This window comes from Anomaloglossus baeobatrachus, chromosome 1 (genome assembly GCF_048569485.1).
Source record: "Anomaloglossus baeobatrachus isolate aAnoBae1 chromosome 1, aAnoBae1.hap1, whole genome shotgun sequence".
Lineage (NCBI taxonomy): Eukaryota > Metazoa > Chordata > Amphibia > Anura > Aromobatidae > Anomaloglossus > Anomaloglossus baeobatrachus.
The window spans coordinates 133414487-133435416 of record NC_134353.1 but is presented as its reverse complement, the minus strand read 5'-3'; the positions used below and the strand labels follow the sequence as shown (position 1 = coordinate 133435416).

Genomic DNA, 20930 nt, shown 5'->3' with positions numbered 1-20930 from the left:
CTAAGAGACGAGACCGTTACTAGAAGGCCACTTCCCGTGAAAAACGGGAAGGGAGACATCCTTCAAAGGCTCGAAAGGCGGCATCTGGAGAGCAATTAGAACCTTGTTCAGATCTCAGGGCTCTAACAGCCGCTTGTACGGAGTGCTGAGAAGACAAACTCCCCGTAGGAACGTGCGTACCTGAGGAAGTCGTCGTTTCTGAAAAAATACAGATAGCGCTGAGACTTGTCCCTAAAGGGAACTGAGCGACAACCCATTTTCCTACCTAGATTGCAGGAAGGAAGTAAACATAGATGATGCAACCGGCTAGGGAGCAACACCCTGCGCCGAGCACCGAGATAAGAACATCTTCCACGTCCTGTGGTCAATCTTGGCGGACGTTGGTATGCTAGCCTGTCTCATGGTGGCAACCACGTCCAGAGGTAATCCTGACGACACTAGGTTCCAGGACTCAATGCCACACCATCCGGTTGGGGGCCGTAGAATTCAAATGGAAGAATGGCCCTTGAGACAGCCAGTCTGATTGTTCTGGTAGTGCCCCCGGTTAGCCTACCGTGAGGCACCACAGAACCGAGTACCACAACATCCTCGGCCAATTTGTAGCGACGAGGATGGCGCGGCCGCCGTCAGTCTTGATCTAGCGCAGTACTCTGTGCAACAATGCCAGAGGTGGCACCTAAGGGAGCTGGAACTGCGACCAATGCTGAACTAAGGCGTTTGCCGCCAGAGCTCGATGATTGTGAAACCGTGCCATGAAGCTGGCACATTGTTGTTGTGCCGTGACGCCATTAGATCGACGTCCGGCCTCTGTCAGCGGCGCCAGATCTCCTGAAACCCGTCCGGGTGAGACCACCATACTCTTTCGGCCACACCTCAGCGACTTAGGAAGTCAGCTTCCTAGTTTCCACACTTGGGATGTGAATTGTGGATATGGTGGATGCCGTGTCATCCACCCACATCAGAACCTGCCGGACTTCCTGGAAGGCTTGCCGGTTGCGCGTTCTTCCTTGCTGGTTGATGTATGCCACCGCTGTGGAGCTGTCCGACTGAAGTCGGATATGCTTGCTTTCCAGCCGCTGTTGGAAGGTTTGTAGGGCAAGATACACTGCTCTGTGTTCAAGAACATTGATCTGAAGCGTGGACTCTTGCTGAGTCCACGTACCCTGAGCGCTGTAGTGGAGAAAAACTGCTCCCCACCCTGATAGACTCGCGTCTGTCATAACTATCGCCCAGGACGGGGATAGGAAGGACCTTCTTTTTGACCAAGAGGTGAGAAGAAGCCACCACCGTAGAGATTCCTTGGCCGCCTGAGAAAGAACGACGACTCTGTTGAGGGACGTCGACTCCTTGTCACATTGGCGGAGAATGTCCCATTGTAGTGGACGCAGTAAAACTGCGCGATAGGAACTGCCTCTATTGCTACCATCTTACGTAGGAAGTGCATGAGGCGTCTCAATGTGTGCGACTGGTTCTTAAAGAAGAGCTTGCAGCCCGCAGTGAATGCTGTTTGTCTAGCGGCAGCTTCACTATCGCTGAGAGAGTAAGAAACTCTATGCCTAGATATGTTATCGATAGGGTCGGGGTCGGATCTGACTTTAAAAAGTTGATGATCCACCCAAAACTCTAGAGAGTCTCCAGCGCAACGTTCGGGCAGTGTTGGCATGTTTCCTAAGAGAGTGCCTTGACAAGTAGATCGTCTAAATACGGGACCACAGAGTGACCCTGAGAGTGCAGGACTGTGACTACTGCTGCCCTGACCTTGGCGAAGACCAGGTGGACTGTCGCTAGCCGGAAGGTAGAGCTACGAACAGAAGGTGTTCGTCTCCTATAACGAAGCGTAGAAACGCTAGTGCTCTGGATCAATCGGCACGTGTGGATAAGCATCCTTGATGCCTAACGATGCTAGGAAATATCCTTGGGACCTTGAGGCGATGACATGGCGGAGGATTCCATCCAGAACCGCCTGGTGTCCACGAGCTTGCTGAGCATTTTTAGATCCAGAACGGGACGGAACGGCCCGTTGTTATAGGTACCGCAAAGAATTTGGGGTAAACCGTGACCTTGTTCCTGAAGAGGAACGGGAGTCATCACTCTTTCTGCCTATAGAGTGCACCCTGTTTGCAGAAGAGCAGCGGCCCGGCCGGGAGGTGGAATTCTGAAGAATCGAGTTGGGGGACGAGAAGTGAGCTCTATCCTGTACCCGTGAGACAGAATGTCTCACACTCAATGGTCATTGACCTATGGCAGCTAAATATCGCCAAGGCGGGAGAGCCTGCTACCGACCGAGGCCGCAAGTCATGAGGAAGCCGCCTTGGAAGCGGGTTTTCAGACTGTCGCTCTTTTGGGCGAGACTGAGCCCGCTAAGAATCTTAGCTCCTCTGATCCTTTTGAGTCCACATTGGACGAGGAAAAATGGGACCTGCCCGAGTCTCGTTAGGCAACCTTTTTTGGAAGCAGATCTGCCTTCCATTCTAGAGTCCAGGACAACCTGAATCGCGTAAGAAACAAATGCAGACATTTGAGAGGTTAAGGATGCCACCTGCGGCACAGATGTACGTGTAACCGTGTCAATCTGTGTAAGACAAGCTGAAATAGCTTGGAGTGCCCCAAGGGAGAGAATGCAGGAGCCAACGCCGACAGCCTCATAGATGGCTTTCGACCAGAGATCCATCCGTCTGTCAGTGGCATCTTTGAGTTTGCAGTTCCATCTCCCACTGCAACTATGGATCTAGCTACAAGCCTGGAGATTGGAGGATGCCGCTCGGGACATTGGGTCCAGTCCTTGACCAAGTCAGGGGACAGGGATAACGTGTATCCTAAGCCGTTTGGAGAAGCGCATATCTGGATAAGCGTGGTGTTCCTGGACTGACTCTCTGAAGGCAGAGTGGTCCAGAAAAATACGTGAAGCTGACTCCTCCACTGGAGGAGCTGTGAGAATAACCCACATTCTATAGATGGACGCTATAAGATTATTTACTATGGCGTCACAATCAGGTGTATCCAGATTGAGAGCGGTCTTAGGATCAGAATCCTGAGCCGCTACTTCCGCCTCATTACACAGCGAGTCCTTCTGTTAGGACCCTGATGAAACCGAGGCCGCTCATAGCGAGCCCACTTAGGCTGTCTGGGACTGACGTCCGTGCAGAGCCGTGACTCTGGGATGCGTGACATTCCCGGAGCTGTTAGTTATTCACACTGAGGGGGGCCATGGATCAATGATTCAACAGTGCCCATATTGTGAGAGACATGTCCGGACTGCTAGGCTTCTAGTATCATAGCCATAGTCTCAGAAAAACTGTCCGTAAATACTGCAGACACCGTCCTCATCCCCTGGCCATTAGTGCATATAATGGGAGTCTATGTAACCTGCCGGCCGTATAGCCGTACATGCTGTACCAGCTGTATAGAAAAACATGTGGTTCTGCACCTTTGTTTTACACAGAGAATATGCTGATAACTCCTCCGCATAATCCAGGAGGGTATATACAACGTGCGACCAAACAGTGCAATGTATATAGTACAAGCATATCTATAAGTGCACTTCTGCACTAGTGGGGTTAGCACCACAGGTGCTGCTTAACGCCTGTTACAGCGATTGTGTGACTATCAGAATGCCAGGGTGTTCCACACTTGTCTCTGTATCGTAAACTGACACTAATGGCTGCCAGCGTCCTTGTAGAGAAGGAAGCCGTGGGCGTGCCTGAGAAAGTGCGGGAATCCGGATTCACAGTGCACACAGTGAGAGGGGTGGAGTATGCAAAACATACTCCAGCTCTCAGCGCTGCTCTATGCAGCGTCACGCCCCTACCCTGACTGTCAGGGCTGTGGGCGGTAACGAAGGGAGACTAGGCCCAGAAGCCGGGGACTCGAGTTAACAGCGCGGCCGCCGTAAAAGCGCGGGCCGCGCTGAAGTCCCCGGCGCACTACAAGTGCCAGCCGCGCCGCTGCCAGCGGCCGGTGCGACCGATTCCTGGAAGTGGCCAGCGTCCCGCCCCTCTCCTGACTGGCAGGTCTGGGGGCGGGAACGAACGGAAGCAGGCCGCAAAAGCCGGGGACTCTAGTTATCAGCGCGGCCGCCGTAAAAGCGCAGGCCGCGCTGAAGTCCCCGGCGCACTACAAGTGCCAGCCGCGCCGCAGTCCCAGCGGCCGGCGCGACCAGTTCCCATAAGTGAGCCTGCTTCAGCGAAGCTGAATGAGGCCATGGCACAGGCGCCGCAGCGCTGATGTCCCCCGGCGCACTACAACACCCAGCATGCTGCGGTGTGAGCGCCAAATGCACGGGGACACAGAGTACCTTGAGGAAGCAGGGCCATGTCCCTGATGTACTCCGCTCCATCCAGCATCTTCTCCAGGGGCTGTAGATGGAGCACGGTCTCAGTGCCTGGAGACCGGTAAATCCCACTTCACCCAGAGCCCTGTAAAAAGGGATGGGGAAGGAATCAGCATGTGGGCTCCTGCCGCCGTACCCGCAATGGGTACCTCAACCTTACAAACACCTCCGACATACAGTGGGGTGAGAAGGGAGCATGCTGGGGACACTATATGTGTCCTCTTTTCTTCCATCCGACATAGTCAGCAGCTGCTGCTGACTAAAAAGTGGAGCTATGCGTGGATGTGTTGCCTCCTTCGCACAAAGCACAAAACTGGTGAGCCAGTGATCCCACTGGGGGTGTATAGCCAGAAGGGGAGGGGCCTTACACTTTTAAGTGTAATACTTTGTGTGGCCTCCAGAGGCAATAGCTATACACCCAATTGTCAATTGTCTGGGTCTCCCAATGGAGCGACAAAGAAAAGAGGATACCACCTTCGGGAGAAACTCCTGAATGGGGCGCAGCACAACCTTGTCCTGGTGGAAGACCAGGAAGGGAGCCTTGGATGATAGTGCTGCCAGCTCAGACACTCTCCGAAGAGATGTGATCGCTACCAGAAAAGTCACTTTCTGTGATAGTCTAGAAAGTGAAACCTCCCTCAGAGGCTCGAAGGGCGGCTTCTGGAGGGCAACTAGTACCCTGTTCAGATCCCATGGATCTAACGGCCGCTTGTACGGGGGTACGATATGGCAAACCCCCTGTAGGAACGTGCGCACCTTAGGAAGGCGTGCCAAACGCCTCTGAAAAAAGACGGATAGCGCCGAGACCTGACCTTTAAGGGAGCCGAGCGACAAACCTTTTTCTAACCCAGATTGCAGGAAAGAAAGAAAGATAGGCAATGCAAATGGCCAGGGAGACACTCCCTGAGCAGAGGACCAGGATAAGAATATCCTCCACGTTCTGTGGTAGATCTTAGCGGACGTGGGCTTCCTAGCCTGTCTCATGGTGGCAACGACCCCTTGGGACAATCCTGAAGACGCTAGGATCCAGGACTCAATGGCCACACAGTCAGGTTCAGGGCCGCAGAATTCCGATGGAAAAACGGCCCTTGGGACAGTAAGTCTGGTCGGTCTGGGAGTGCCCACGGTTGGCCGACCGTGAGCTGCCACAGATCCGGATACCACGCCCTCCTCGGCCAGTCTGGGGCGACGAGTATGACGCGGCTGCAATCGGATCTGATCTTGCGTAGCACTCTGGGCAAGAGTGCCAGAGGTGGAAACACATAAGGGAGCCGGAACTGCGACCAATCTTGCACTAGGGCGTCTGCCGCCAGCGCTCTTTGATCGCGAGACCGTGCCATGAAGGTTGGGACCTTGTTGTTGTGCCGTGACGCCATTAGGTCGACGTCCGGCACCCCCCAGCGGCGACAGATTTCCTGAAACACGTCTGGGTGAAGGGACCATTCCCCTGCGTCCATGCCCTGGCGACTGAGGAAGTCTGCTTCCCAGTTTTCTACGCCGGGGATGTGAACTGCGGATATGGTGGAGGCTGTGGCTTCCACCCACATCAGAATCCGCCGGACTTCCTGGAAGGCTTGCCGACTGCGTGTCCCCCCTTGGTGGTTGATGTATGCCACCGCTGTGGAGTTGTCCGACTGAATTCGGATCTGCCTTCCTTCCAGCCACTGCTGGAAGGCTAGTAGGGCAAGATACACTGCTCTGATTTCCAGAACATTGATCTGAAGGGTGGACTCCTGCTGAGTCCACGTACCCTGAGCCCTGTGGTGGAGAAAGACTGCTCCCCACCCTGACAGACTCGCGTCTGTCGTGACCACCGCCCAAGACGGTGGTAGGAAGGATCTTCCCTGTGATAATGAGGTGGGAAGAAGCCACCACTGCAGAGAGTCTTTGGCCGTCTGGGAAAGGGAGACTTTCCTGTCCAGGGATGTTGACTTCCCGTCCCATTGGCGGAGAATGTCCCATTGAAGTGGACGCAGATGAAACTGCGCAAATGGAACCGCCTCTATTGCCGCCACCATATTCCCGAGGAAGTGCATGAGGCGTCTTAAGGAGTGCGACTGACTTTGAAGGAGAGCCTGCACCCCAGTTTGTAGAGACCGCTGCTTGTCCAGCGGAAGCTTCACTATCGCTGAGAGAGTATGAAACTCCATGCCAAGATACGTTAGTGATTGGGTCGGTGACAGATTTGACTTTGGGAAGTTGATGATCCACCCGAACGCCTGGAGAGTCTCCAGTGCAACATTCAGGCTGAGTTGGCATGCCTCTTGAGAGGGTGCCTAGACCAGTCGATCGTCCAAGTAAGGGATCACAGAGTGTCCGTGAGAGTGCAAGACTGCTACCACTGCCGCCATGATCTTGGTGAACACCCGAGGGGCTGTCGCCAGACCAAATGGCAGAGCTACGAACTGAAGATGGTCGTCTCCTATCACGAAGCGTAGAAAGCGTTGGTGCTCTGTAGCAATCGGCACGTGGAGATAAGCATCTTTGATGTCTATTGATGCTAGGAAATCTCCTTGAGACATTGAGGCAATGACTGAGCGGAGGGATTCCATCCGGAACCGCCTGGCGTTCACATGCTTGTTGAGCAGTTTTAGGTCCAGAACAGGACGGAAGGAGCCGTCCTTTTTTGGAACCACAAAGAGATTGGAGTAAAATCCTAGCCCCCGTTCCTGAGGGGGGACAGGGATCACGACTCCTTCTGCTCTTAGAGAGTCCACCGCCTGCAGCAGGTGTGGGGAGGTTCTGAAGAACCGAAGTGGAGGCCGAGAACTGAACTCGATTCTGTACCCGCGAGACAAAATGTCTGTTACCCACCGGTCTTTGACCTGTGACAGCCAAATGTCGCAAAAGCGGGAGAGCCTGCCACCGACCGAGGATGCGGAGGGAGGAGGCCAAAAGTCATGAGGTAGCCGCTTTGGAAGCGGTTCCTCCATTTGCTTTCCTGGGGCGTGAGTGAGCCCGCCAGGAATCTGAGCTCCCTTGTTCTTTCTGAGTCCTTTTGGACGAGGAGAATTGGGCCTTGCCCGAGCCTCGAAAGGACCGAAACCTCGACTGCCACTTTTTCTGTTGAGGTTTACTTGCTCTGGGCTGTGGTAAGGAAGAGTCCTTACCCTTGGACTGTTTTATGATTTCAGCCAATGGCTCACCAAACAGTCTGTCTCTAGATAATGGCAAGCTGGTTAAGCATTTTTTGGAACCAGCATCTGCTTTCCAGTCCTTTAACCACAAGGCTCTGCGCAAAACCACAGAATTGGCGGACGCCATAGCGGTACGGCTCGTAGATTCTAGGACAGCATTGATAGCATAGGTCGCAAACGCAGACATTTGCGAAGTTAGGGACGCCACTTGCGGCACTGCTGGATGTATGATAGCATCCACCTGTGCTAAACCAGCTGAAATAGCTTGGAGTGCCCACACGGCCGCGAATGCTGGAGCAAACGACGCGCCGATAGCTTCATAGACAGATTTCAACCAAAGGTCCATCTGTCTGTCGTTGGCATCTTTAAGTGAAGCGCCATCCTCTACTGCGACTATGGATCTAGCCGCAAGCTTGGAAATTGGGGGATCCACCTTTGGACACTGGGTCCAGCGTTTGGCCACCTCAGAGGGAAAAGGATAACGGGTATCCTTAGAACGTTTAGAGAAACGCTTGTCTGGATGAGCGTCGTGTTTCTGGATCGATTCTCTGAAGTCAGAGTGGTCCAAAAAAGCACTTAATTTACGCTTGGGATACAGGAAATGGAACTTCTCCTGCTGTGCAGCTGCCTCCTCTGCAGAAGGGGCTGGGGGAGAAATATCCAACAGTCTATTAATTGCCGATATAAGGTCATTAACCATGGCGTCACCATCAGGGGCATCCAGATTGAGAGGGGCCTCAGGATTAGAATCCTGATCACCGTCCTCAGTCTCATCACAGAGAGACTCTTCTCGTTGAGACCCTGAGCAGTGTGATGACGTGGAGGGTCTTTCCCAGCGAGCTCGCTTAGGCTGCCTGGGACTGTCATCTGAGTCAGAGACTTCAGCCTGTGATGCTTGAGACCCCCTTGGAGCACGGATTAGTTCCAACTGAGGGGGACCGGAGAGCATAGACACAGCAGTGTCCATGGTCTGAGTAACTGGCCTGGACTGCAAGGTCTCCAGGATTTTTGTCATAGTCACAGACATTTTATCAGCAAAAACTGCAAAGTCTGTCCCCGTCACCGGGGCAGGGTTCACAGGCGTCTCTGCCTGGGCTACCACCACAATAGGCTCTGGCTGACGAAGTGCCACTGGGACTGAACATTGCACACAATGAGAGTCGTTGGAGCCTGCTGGTAGATTAGCCCCACATGCAGTACAAACAGTGTACACAGCCTGTGCCTTGGCACCCTTGCGTTTTGCGGATGACATGTTGCTGCCTCCTCAGAGCAGTACAGGGTGTCCAGCCAAGAAGCGACCTTACAGTGCAACTATATAAATATATATGGTACCAAGAAAAAAGTACACTAATATAACACTGAGGCACTAGTGGGGCCAGCACTAAAGTGCTGCTTACCGCCCGCTTAGTAGCGGGTGTGTGGGCGCCGAAATCCCTTTAGTCTGGGTCTCCCAGAGCCTGCTGCCTTTCCCCAGCCAGACCGCATGTGTAATGGCTGCCGGCGTCCTTGTGGAGAGGGGGGGCGGGCCCTGGGCGTATACAGACGAAGAGCGGGAAGCCTGCTTCCCACTGTGCCTAGTGAGAGGGCTGGAGCATGTAAATAAAGCTCCAGCCCTCGGCGCTGCCTATTGAGCAGCGTCTCTCCCCTACCCTGATTGACAGGGTGGGGGCGGGAACGAAGCGGCGCTAGGCCGCAGAAGCCGGGGGCTAAAGTTAGAAGCGCCGCCGCCGTAAAAGCGCGGTCGGCGCAAAGTCCCCGGCGCACCACAAGTCGCAGCTGCGCCGCCGCTCCAGGAGCGGTCGGCGCAGTAGTTCCCAACATGTAACGTCACTCAGCAAAGCTGCAGTGACCTAACCCCAGCGCACAGCGCTACTGTCCCCGGCGCACTATAACGCTCAGCAAGCCTTGAGAGTGTCCGTGCCTGCCGGGGACACAGAGTACCTGAAAGTTGCAGGGCCTTGTCCCTGAACGGCACTCCCGCTCCAAATCCAGCAGGTTCTCTGGGTCTGTGGATGGAGCCCGGCCCCAGGGCTTGGGGGCCGGCAAGATCCCACTTCCACAGAGCCCTCCAGGGGATGTGGAAGGAAAACAGCATGTGGGCTCCAGCCTCTGTACCAGCAATAGGTACCTCAACCTTACAAGCACCACCGCGGGTGAGAAGGGAGCATGCTGGGGGCCCCATATGGGCCCTCTTTTCTTCCATCCGATATAGTCAGCAGCTACTGCTGACTACAAACAGTGGAGCTATGCGTGGATGTCTGACCTCCTTCGCACAAAGCAGAAAAACTGGTGAGCCAGTGATCCCACTGGGGGTGTATAGCCAGAAGGGGAGGGGCCTTACACTTTTTAGTGTAATTGCTTTGTGTGGCCTCCGGAGGCAGTGCTATACACCCAATCGTCTGGGTCTCCCAATAGAGCGCCGAAGAAACAGCAAAACAATTCCAAGTGTGGAAAAACTGCAAAAAAAAGTGTGATGGCACAATAGTTTTTGGGATGTTTTATTCACGGTGTTCACTATATGGTAAAACTGATGTGTGGGTATGATGCCTGAGGTCGGTGCGAGTTTGTAGACACCAAACATGTATAGGTTTACTTGTATCTAAGGGGGTTAAAAAAAATTCACACGTTTGTCTAATAAAAGTGGCGCACGTTTTGCGCCATTTTCCGAAAACCGTAGAGTTCTCATTTTTTGGGATCTATGGCTCAGTGACTGCTTATTTTTTGCGTCTCGAGCTGTCATTTCTAATGGTACCATTTTTGCGCAGATGCTACGTTTTGATCGCCTGTTATTGCAATTTGCGTAAAACTTGCTGCGACCAAAAAAATGTAATTTTGGTGTTTGGAATTTTTTTGCCACTACGCCGTTTACCAATCAGATTGATTTTATATTTTGATAGATCGGGCATTTCTGAACGCGGCGATACCAAATATGTGTATATTTATTTATTTTTTAACCCTTTAATTTTCAATGGGGGGAAAGGTGGGTGATTTGAACTTTTAGTTTTTTTTTTATATTTTTTAAAACTTTTTTTAATTTTTTTTATTTTACTAGTATCCCTAGGGGGCTATAGCGATCAGCAATCCGATCGATCTTATCTATCTGCTGATCACAGCTATACAGCTGTAAACAGCAGATACAGTCACTTCCTGTTTCTCTCTGCTCCCGGCCGAGGGAAAACGAAAGTGAAACTTCATAGCTGCAGGCGTCATCACATGACCCTGTGCTACGATGGCAACCACCAAAAGTCACGTGATCACGCACGTGACTTCCGGTGGGGACGGCGGTAAGTAAAAATCATGGCCGCACGCATATAGATCTCGCTGCCAGACTTTGGCAGCGAGATTTAAGGGGTTAAATGTTGCGAATGGAAGCGATTCCACTCGCAACATGCAGGCATACATGTCAGCTGTTGAAAACAGCAGATATGTGTGCCGACCGCCACCTGCAGGGGGCGGGGCTTAACGGGACACGCTCCATGACGGATATATCTGTCCATGGTCGTGAAGGGGTTAAAGGTGGAAGTTAGCAGGTTTTTGCTACCTATTCAGAGCAGCATGAGGTAGGCGAAGAGACCCTGAATCCAGCGATGTATACTTAGATTACTGGGTGCAGGGGTTCTGACACAGTTTTTAGATTTAGCATGCAGTAGAGCTGAAAAAGCTGCCCCCGCCAACACCGTGTTCTACATAGACATACATCTATAGACAGAACAGTGCTAATCACAGCAGGGGGCATGCCCGACCAGGGCATTGATAATCTCCGGAAGTTAAAATAAAACATTGCAGGTAAACAGCACTGGCACTGATAAGCGAGGCACTGCTGAAATTGTGTTTTAACCCCCACAGCATGCGGTCTTCAGATTACATAGCAAAAAGCTGCTGACAGATTCCCTTTAAGGTTACTTATAATCTGTACAAATCTATTGAGAAACCAACTGAAATCTTTTCGGGTATGAAAATAATGAATTAAAATAATGTGGTTTAACATTTATGCACACCTTTAAAGGTAATCTGTCAGCATGTTTTTGCTATGTAAGCTGAAGACAATGCTGTAGGGGTTAAAAAAAAAATAAAAATCAATGATGCCTCTCTTTTCAGGCTGTGTGCTGTTGCTTACTTAATCCGAAGGCTCTCACCTGGTGATTACCATTACTGAGTCCAACACACCCTCTCCGGTGATTGACACCTCACTTTGAATGTACAATCTCTATAGAGTCTGGTGTGGGCAGAGACAGCTCTCAGTTCTGCTGCTAAATTGAAAACCTTTGTGTCAGAACAACTGCAGTCAGTAATCTAAGTGACACAGCATTGGATTCAGAGTCTCTTTGCCTTCATTATGCTGCTCACAGATGAGGTAGCAAAAACATACTCACAGATTCCCTTTAAGCTAGTACTTTGCTGAAGTAGCCTTTGAATTTGTGACAGGATCCAATCTTTTGGGGTAATAATAATATAATATTTATTCATTTATATAGCGCTATTAATTCACGGTGGCTCAGTGGTTAGCACTGCAGACTTACAGCGCTGGGGTCCTGGGTTCTAGTCCCACTCAGGACAACATCTGCAAGGAGTTTATATGTTCTCCCCATGTTTCCGGTTTCCTCCCACACTTCAGAAAAACATGCTGATAGGGAGTTTAGATTGTGAGCCCCAATGGGGACAGTGTTGCCAATGTATGTAAAGCGCTGTGGAATTAATAGCGCTATATAAGTGAATAAATATATTATATTATTATTATTATTAATTCCACAGCGCTTTACATACATTGGCAACACTGTCCCCATTGGGGCTCACAATCTAAATTCCCTATCTGTATGTCTTTGGAGTGTGGGAGGAAACCCATGCAAACACTGGGAGAACATACAAACTCCTTGCAGATGTTGTCCTTAGAGGGACTAGAACCCAGGACCCCAGCGCTGCAATGCTAACCACTGAGCCACCGTGCCGTAGGAGTCTATCAGCATGGCCGATCTAGAATTAGCTCTCTCTACCCCACTCTGCTGCAATCTTGCAGTAATGATTCACAGCCCAAATTATAAGATGGTGTTCACATCTATGCAACCACATTATTATAGTTTTATTTTCCCCCCTCAAAATTATTTTCAGTTTGCTTCTCAATGGATTTGTACACATTGTATGGAAAATGGTGGAAATAGTTCAGAAACTAAATGTGTATTGTGTCTAAATACTGTAGCTTTCCACAGAGAGGTGTTAAAGAAGGGAATTTTGTTTACTTACCGTAAATTCCTTTTCTTCTAGCTCCAATTGGGAGACCCAGACAATTGGGTGTATAGCTCATGCCTCCGGAGGCCACACAAAGTATTACACTAAAAGTGTAAAGCCCCTCCCCTTCTGCCTATACATCCCCCCGTGCATCACGGGTTCCTCAGTTTTAGTGCAAAAGCAAGAAGGAGGAAAGCAAATAAATTGGTTTAAAGTAACTTCAATCCGAAGAATCTCGGAGAACTGAAACCATTCAACATGAACAACATGTGTACACGAAAAAACAACAGGGCGGGTGCTGGGTCTCCCAATTGGAGCTAGAAGAAAAGGAATTTACGGTAAGTAAACAAAATTCCCTTCTTCTTTGTCGCTCCTAATTGGGAGACCCAGACAATTGGGACGTCCAAAAGCAGTCCCTGGGTGGGTAAAATACTACCTCATAATAGAGCCGTAAAACGGCCCGTTCCTACAGGTGAGCAACCGCCGCCTGAAGGACTCGTCTACCTAGGCTGGCATCCGCCGAAGCATAGGCATGCACCTGATAGTGTTTGGTGAAAGTGTGCAGGCTCGACCAGGTAGCCGCCTGGCACACCTGCTGAGCCGTCGCCTGGTGCCGTAAAGCCCAGGACGCACCGACGGCTCTGGTAGAATGGGCCTTTAGCCCTGAGGGAACCGGAAGCCCAGAAGAACGGTAGGCTTCAAGAATTGGTTCCTTGATCCACCGAGCCAGGGTGGATTTGGAAGCCTGTAACCCCTTACGCTGACCAGCGACAAGGACAAAGAGTGCATCCGAGCGGCGCAGAGGCGCCGTACGGGAAATGTAGATTCTGAGTGCTCTCACCAGATCTAACAAATGCAAATCCCTTTCACATTGATGAACTGGATGAGGACAAAAAGAAGGCAAGGAGATATCCTGATTGAGATGAAAGGTGGATACCACCTTAGGAAGGAATTCCGGAACCGGGCGCAGCACCACCTTGTCCTGGTGAAACACCAGGAAAGGGGCTTTGCATGACAGCGCTGCTAGCTCAGACACTCTCCGAAGTGAGGTGACTGCTACTAGGAAGACCACTTTCTGCTAAAGGCGAGAAAGAGAAATATCTTTCAAAGGTTCAAAGGGTGCCTTCTGAAGGGCCAGCAGAACCCTGTTCAGATCCCAGGGTTCTAACGGCCGCCTGTAAGGAGGAACTATGTGACAAACCCCCTGCAGGAACGTGCGTACCTGAGAAAGCCTGGCAAGACGCTTCGGAAAGAACACAGAGAGCGCTGAGACTTGTCCCTTAAGGGAGCCGAGCGACAAACCTTTTTCCAATCCTGATTGAAGAAAGGAAAGAAACGTGGGCAATGCAAATGGCCAGGGAGAAAATCCCTGATCAGAGCACCAAGAAAGGAATATCTTCCACGTCCTGTGGTAGATCTTGGCAGACGTTGGTTTCCTGGCCTGTCTCATAGTGGCAATGACCTCTTGAGATAACCCTGAAGACGCTAGGATCCAGGACTCAATGGCCACACAGTCAGGTTGAGGGCCGCAGAATTCAGATGGAAAAACGGCCCTTGAGACAGCAAGTCTGGACGGTCTGGCAGTGCCCACGGTTGGCCCACCGTGAGATGCCACAGATCCGGGTACCACGACCTCCTCGGCCAGTCTGGAGCGACGAGAATGGCGTGGCGGCAGTCTGACCTGATCTTGCGTATCACTCTGGGCAACAGTGCCAGAGGTGGGAACACATAAGGGAGTTGAAACTGCGACCAATCTTGAACTAAGGCGTCCATGCCCTGGCGACTGAGAAAGTCTGCTTCCCAGTTTTCTACGCCCGGGATGTGAACTGCGGATATGGTGGAGGCCGTGGCTTCCACCCACATCAGAATCCGCTGAACTTCCTGGAAAGCCTGACGACTGCGTGTGCCGCCTTGGTGGTTGATGTAAGCCACCGCTGTGGAGTTGTCCGACTGAATTCGGATCTGCTTGCCTTCCAGCCACTGCTGGAACGCTTTTAGGGCAAGATACACTGCCCTGATCTCCAGAACATTGATCTGAAGGGAGGACTCCTGCTGAGTCCACGTACCCTGAGCCCTGTGGTGGAGAAAGACTGCTCCCCACCCTGACAGACTCGCGTCCGTCGTGACCACCGCCCAGGATGGGGGTAGGAAGGATTTCCCCTTCGACAATGAAGTGGGAAGAAACCACCACCGAAGGGAAGCTTTGGCTGCTTGGGAGAGGGAGACGTTCCTGTCGAGGGACGTCGACTTCCTGTCCCATTTGCGGCGAATGTCCCATTGAAGTGGGCGCAGATGAAACTGCGCAAAAGTAACTGCCTCCATTGCTGCTACCATCTTCCCTAGGAAGTGCATGAGGCGTCTCAGGGGGTGTGACTGACCTAGAAGGAGAGATTGCACCCCTGTCTGCAGTGAATGCTGTTTGTCCAGCGGAAGCTTCACTATCGCTGAGAGAGTATGAAACTCCATGCCAAGATATGTCAGTGATTGGGCCGGAGTCAGATTTGACTTTGGAAAATTGATGATCCAACCGAAACTCTGGAGAGTCTCTAGAGTAGCATTGAGGCTGTGTTGGCATGCCTCTTGAGAGGGTGCCTTGACTAGGAGATCGTCTAAGTAAGGAATCACCGAGTGTCCCTGAGAGTGAAGGACCGCCACTACTGTAGCCATGACCTTGGTGAAAACCCGTGGGGCTGTCGCCAGGCCGAACGGCAGTGCCACGAACTGAAGGTGTTCGTCTGCTATGGCGAAACGCAGGAAGCGCTGATGCTCTGGAGCAATCGGTACGTGAAGATACGCATCTTTGATATCGACCGATGCAAGGAAGTCTCCCTGGGACATTGAGGCGATGACGGAGCGAAGGGATTCCATCCGGAACCGCCTGGTCTTTACGTGTTTGTTGAGCAGTTTTAGGTCCAGGACAGGACGGAAGGACCCGTCTTTCTTTGGAACCACAAACAGGTTTGAGTAAAAACCGTGACCCTGTTGCTGAAGAGGAACCGGGATCACCACTCCTTCCGCCTTTAGAGTGTCCACCGCCTGCAGAAGAGCATCGGCTCGCTCGGGAGGCGGAGATGTTCTGAAGAATCGAGTCGGAGGACGAGAGCTGAACTCTATCCTGTAACCGTGAGACAGAATGTCTCTCACCCAACGGTCTTTTACCTGTGGCAGCCAGGTGTCGCAAAAGCGGGAGAGCCTGCCACCGACCGAGGATGCGGCGTGAGGAGACTGAAAGTCATGAGGAGGCCGCTTTGGTAGCGGCACCTCCAGCGGTCTTTTTAGGACGTGACTTAGACCGCCATGAATCGGATTTTGTCTGATCCTTCTGAGGCCTTTTGGACGAGGAGAATTGTGACCTGCCCGCGCCCCGAAAGGACCGAAACCTCGACTGTCCCCTCCTCTGTTGGGGTATGTTTGGTTTGGCCTGGGGTAAGGATGTATCCTTTCCCTTGGATTGCTTGATTATTTCATCCAATCGCTCACCAAACAAACGGTCACCAGAAAATGGCAAACTGGTTAAGCACTTTTTGGAAGCAGAATCTGCCTTCCATTCCCGTAGCCACAAGGCCCTGCGGACTGCCACCGAATTGTCGGCTGCAACCGCCGTACGGCTCGCAGAGTCCAGGATGGCATTAATAGCGTAGGACGCAAATGCCGTCGTCTGAGTGGTTATGGACGCCACTTGCGGCGCAGACGTACGTGTGATTGCGTCAATCTGCGCTTGACCCGCTGAGATAGCTTGGAGTGCCCATACTGCTGCAAATGCTGGGGCAAAAGATGCGCCGATGGCTTCAAAGATGGATTTCAACCAGAGCTCCATCTGCCTGTCAGTAGCATCCTTGAGTGAAGCCCCATCTTCCACTGCGACTATGGATCTAGCCGCCAGTCTGGAGATTGGGGGATCCACCTTGGGACACTGAGTCCAGCCCTTGACAACGTCAGGGGGAAATGGATAACGTGTATCCTTAAGGCGCTTGGAAAAACGCTTATCAGGACAAGCTCGGTGTTTCTGGACTGCGTCTCTGAAGTCAGAGTGGTCCAGAAACATACTCGTGGTACGCTTGGGAAACCTAAAACGGAATTTCTCCTGCTGAGAAACTGACTCCTCCACTGGAGGAGCTGAGGGAGAAATATTCAACATTTGATTGATGGACGCGATAAGATCATTCACTATGGTGTCCCCATCAGGTGTATCTAGGTTGAGAGCGGCCTCAGGATCAGAATCCTGATCAGCTACCTCCGCTTCATCATACAGAGTCCTGCTGAGACCGTGAACAATGTGATGATGTCGAGGGAGTTTCGCAGCGAGCTCGCTTAGGCGGTCTGGGGCTGCGGTCCGTGTCAGAGACCTCACCCTGGGACCTATGAGACACCCCGGGAGGACATTGTTGCTCCAACTGAGGTGGACCATGGTGCAGTGATTCCACAGTGCCCATGGTCTGAGATACCGGTCTGGACTGCAAAGCTTCTAATATCTTAGCCATAGTCTCAGAAAGTCTATCAGTAAAAACTGCAAACTCTGTCCCCGTCACATGGACAGTGTTAGCTGGTGGTTCCCCCTGGGCCCCCCTTCGCAGAGGCTCCGGCTGAGCAAGTGCCACAGGGGCCGAGCATTGCACACAATGAGGGTCAGTGGAACCTGCCGGTAGTATAGCCGTACATGCAGCGCAGGCAGCATAGTAAATCTGTGCTTTGGCACCATTGCTTCTTGTGGACGACATGCTGTTGTGTCCTCTGAGCAATCCCGGAGGGTATATAGCCAAAAATCAATCGTGCACCATACAGTGTAAAGTATAGCATATAAGGATATAATCTATATGTACACTACTGCACTAGTGGGGCCAGCACCATAGGTGCTGCTTACCGACCGCTCAAGCGGTTGTGTGGTCACCAGAAACGCTGCCTGGGTCTCCCAGAGCTTGTCTCCCCTCTCCAGCGTCGGAAGAGCTGACAGGAATGGCTGCCGGCGTCCTGAGGAGAGGAGGAGGCCGTGGGCGTGCCCGAAAAAGTGCGGGAGTCTGGTGCCCCACTGTGCACAGTGAGGGGGGTGGAGTATGCAAAGCACGCTCCAGCCCTCAGTGCTGACGTTCTGCACAACATCTCTCCCTTCCCCTGACTGACAGGCCTGGGGGCGGGAAAAGACCGAGACTAGGCCTGAAAAGCCGGGGACTCAAGTTATAAGCGCGGCCGGCGTATAAGCTCGGTCTGCGCGGAAGTCCTCGGCGTACAAACAATCCCAGGGCGCGCTGCCGTGTTGCAATGGCAGCGCGCGGTCAGGCAGTAGTCTCTAGTAAACCAAGCACACCAGCACGCTGTAGTGTGCGATGACACAAACGCGGTCAGCGCCGCGGTCCCCGGTGCACTAACACACCCAGCAATGCTGGAGTGATTCTGTGCGCGGTCCCCACGGGGACACAGAGTACCTCAAAGCAGCAGTGTCCCTGACGATACTCGGCTCCTTGTCCAGCAGATACCCCAGGTGCTGTGGATGGAGCACGGTCTCAGTGTCTGGAGACCGAATTAGGATCCCACTTCCCCAGAGCCCATCAAGGGATGGGGAAGGAAAACAGCATGTGGGCTCCAGCCTCCGTACCCGCAATGGGTACCTCAACCTTAACAACACCGCCGACAAGAGTGGGGTGAGAAGGGAGCATGCTGGGGGCCCTGTTATGGGCCCTCTTTTCTTCCATCCGACATAGTCAGCAGCTGCTGCTGACCAAGCTGTGGAGCTAATGCGTGGATGTCTGACCTCCTTCGCACAAAGCATGTAAACTAAGGAACCCGTGATGCACGGGGGGATGTATAGGCAGAAGGGGAGGGGCTTTACACTTTTAGTGTAATACTTTGTGTGGCCTCCGGAGGCATGAGCTATACACCCAATTGTCTGGGTCTCCCAATGGAGCGACAAAGAAAAACGTCAGTCAGTCCTGGGTCCTGCTCTGCCCTAGTGTAGTTTGAGGCCTGCTCACATGTAGTGAGATAAACAACCCCAGATGGGGACCACCTTAACTGGATACACATTGTCACAGTGGCATGGCTTTTATGCTCTTGATCAAAATGATGTCAAAAAAGTACCCCATGTTATTTACAAGTACTATTACTATTTATTTACTTTGTGCAGAGTATTTGCTCATTTGTTGTTATCCTAGTGTCTGAACGCGGCGATACCAAATATGTGTATATTTATTTATTTTTTAACCCTTTAATTTTCAATGGGGGGGAAAGGGGGGTGATTTGAACTTTTAGGTTTTTTTTTTTTATTTTATTTTTTAAAACCTTTTGTTTATTTTACTAGTCCCCCTAGGGGGCTATAGCGATCAGCATTCCGATCGCTATTATCTATCTGCTGATCACAGCAATACAGCTGTAAACAGCAGATTCAGTCACACTGGTTTTCCCTCTGGTCTCGGCCGAGGGAAAACGAAAGTGAAACATCATAGCAGCAGGCGTCATCACATGACCCTGTGCTACGATGGCAACCACCGATAGTCACGTGATAACACACGTGACTTCCGGTGGGGGCGGCGGTAAGTAAAAAACATGGCCGCGCGCATTTAAATCTTGCTGCCAGACTTTGGCAGCAAGATTTAAGGGGTTAATGGCCGCGGGTGGAAGCGATTCCACCCGCGGCTAGCAGGCACACATGTCAGCTGTTGAAAACAGCTGATATGTGTGCCGACCTCCGCCGCCTGCCCGCGGCAGGGGGCGGGGCTTAACGGGACACGATCCTGGACGGATAGATCCGTCCAAGGTCGTGAAGGGGTTAAAATGTTTGCCTGGGCGAGACCTTGATGATGCAGTATAACTACCTGGTGTCTTGTTGCTATGCTCAGTCTTGTCATGGATGATCTGTGACATGAAACTGTCTTCCACAACCTCAACTTTGTAGCAGATTTTAGTATTCTTCAACTTCAAGCTTCCTATAAAGATGAAAATCCAGCTCACCGTCCCCCAGACCCTGATGTCGGCCCTGCCCTGGCGGCAAAGCAAATAATGAAAGATATAATCCAGCTGCGTGCTACAATGGTGTTTCGTTATTTGTGCAAGGACAGACAGTGCACAAGCTAACGTTTACGCGTTTCTGGCTCAACGCCCTTAGTCATAATCATTATGATTAAGGGCATCGAGCCAGAAACGCGTAAATGTTAGTTTGTGCACTGTCTGTCCTTGCACAAATAAAGTAACACTGTTGTAGCACCCAGCTGGATTATATCTTCCTATAAAGCCGTTTCAGTTAATGAGTCCTATGATTATCACCTGTTTAGTATATTTGGTTACTTGCATACCTGACTTGCATTTCCTACAAAAATCTCGGCTTTTGTGTAAGTGTAATTAAAAGAGTTGATACCGTTTTGAAGGCAATATATTTATTTGATTCAGATTTCTCTTCTGTTCAGTCACTTTGCATTTCGTTAACGGTTAAAAAAACCAACCAATAAAATCAGCAGCTGCTGCTGACTAAAATGGGAAAGCATGCGTGGATGTGTGCCTCCTTCCACACAAAGCATAAAACTGAGGAGCCCGTGATGCACGGGAGGGTGTATAGGCAGAGGGGAGGGGTTACACTTTTTCAGTGTGGTACTTTGTGTGGCCTCCAGAGGCAGAAGCTGTACACCCAATTGTCTGGGTCTCCCAATGGAGCGACAAAGAAAAAAAAATATTAAAACACTTATTTTTGTAAGCATTCTGACTTTGCAACATTTTTCAAACACCTGTCAAGCTCTTGCACAGTACTGTTTGCTAAAAAAAAAAAAAAAATCCCCCCTAACTACAGTGCCCAGTGACCCGAGAGGCACGACATACAAACATTGTAGCGCTGATCAGGTTCATACACGATCCCTATCCTTTTTAATTTGGGCATTATGCAGGACAGGGATAAATACGAGTGGAGACAATCTATGCTCCGCATCACTCACTATCTAGCGTATCACATTTCCTGAGCAGAACACACCTGGTGTCTGCACCACAGCCTGCAGGTTCTTCTCTTGAAGTTGCTGAATCCGTTCAGCCTTCGCTTTGCTTTCTTTTTCCATAGAGCGGATTTTATGGACATATTGGTTATTTAAGAATTTCAGATCAGCCGTTTGGTGTTCAAGTTTTCTCAGAGAAGCTTTCAAGTCTTCAAAAAAAAAGTAAGAATAGGTTTATGTGAAAATACACAGAAACGTAGAGTTTCCAAATATTTCATTATTCTCTTTGTAAAGAGTTACACTAAGCCGTTTAACAAAGTAGCTGATATTAGA

The 20930-nt window shown here is 51.2% G+C and overlaps 1 protein-coding gene across 3 annotated transcripts in view; it reads right to left on the bottom strand.

Annotated features, from left to right (window-relative positions):
- Nucleotides 1-20930, bottom strand: part of CEP135 (centrosomal protein 135) — a 196679-nt gene that overhangs the window by 162428 nt on the left and 13321 nt on the right. For all 3 annotated transcript variants that reach the window (XM_075347063.1, XM_075347062.1, XM_075347061.1), the window contains one exon: nucleotides 20639-20806. In XM_075347063.1, coding sequence (XP_075203178.1) covers nucleotides 20639-20806 — 168 coding nt within the window. The remainder of the gene's footprint in view (nucleotides 1-20638; nucleotides 20807-20930) is intronic.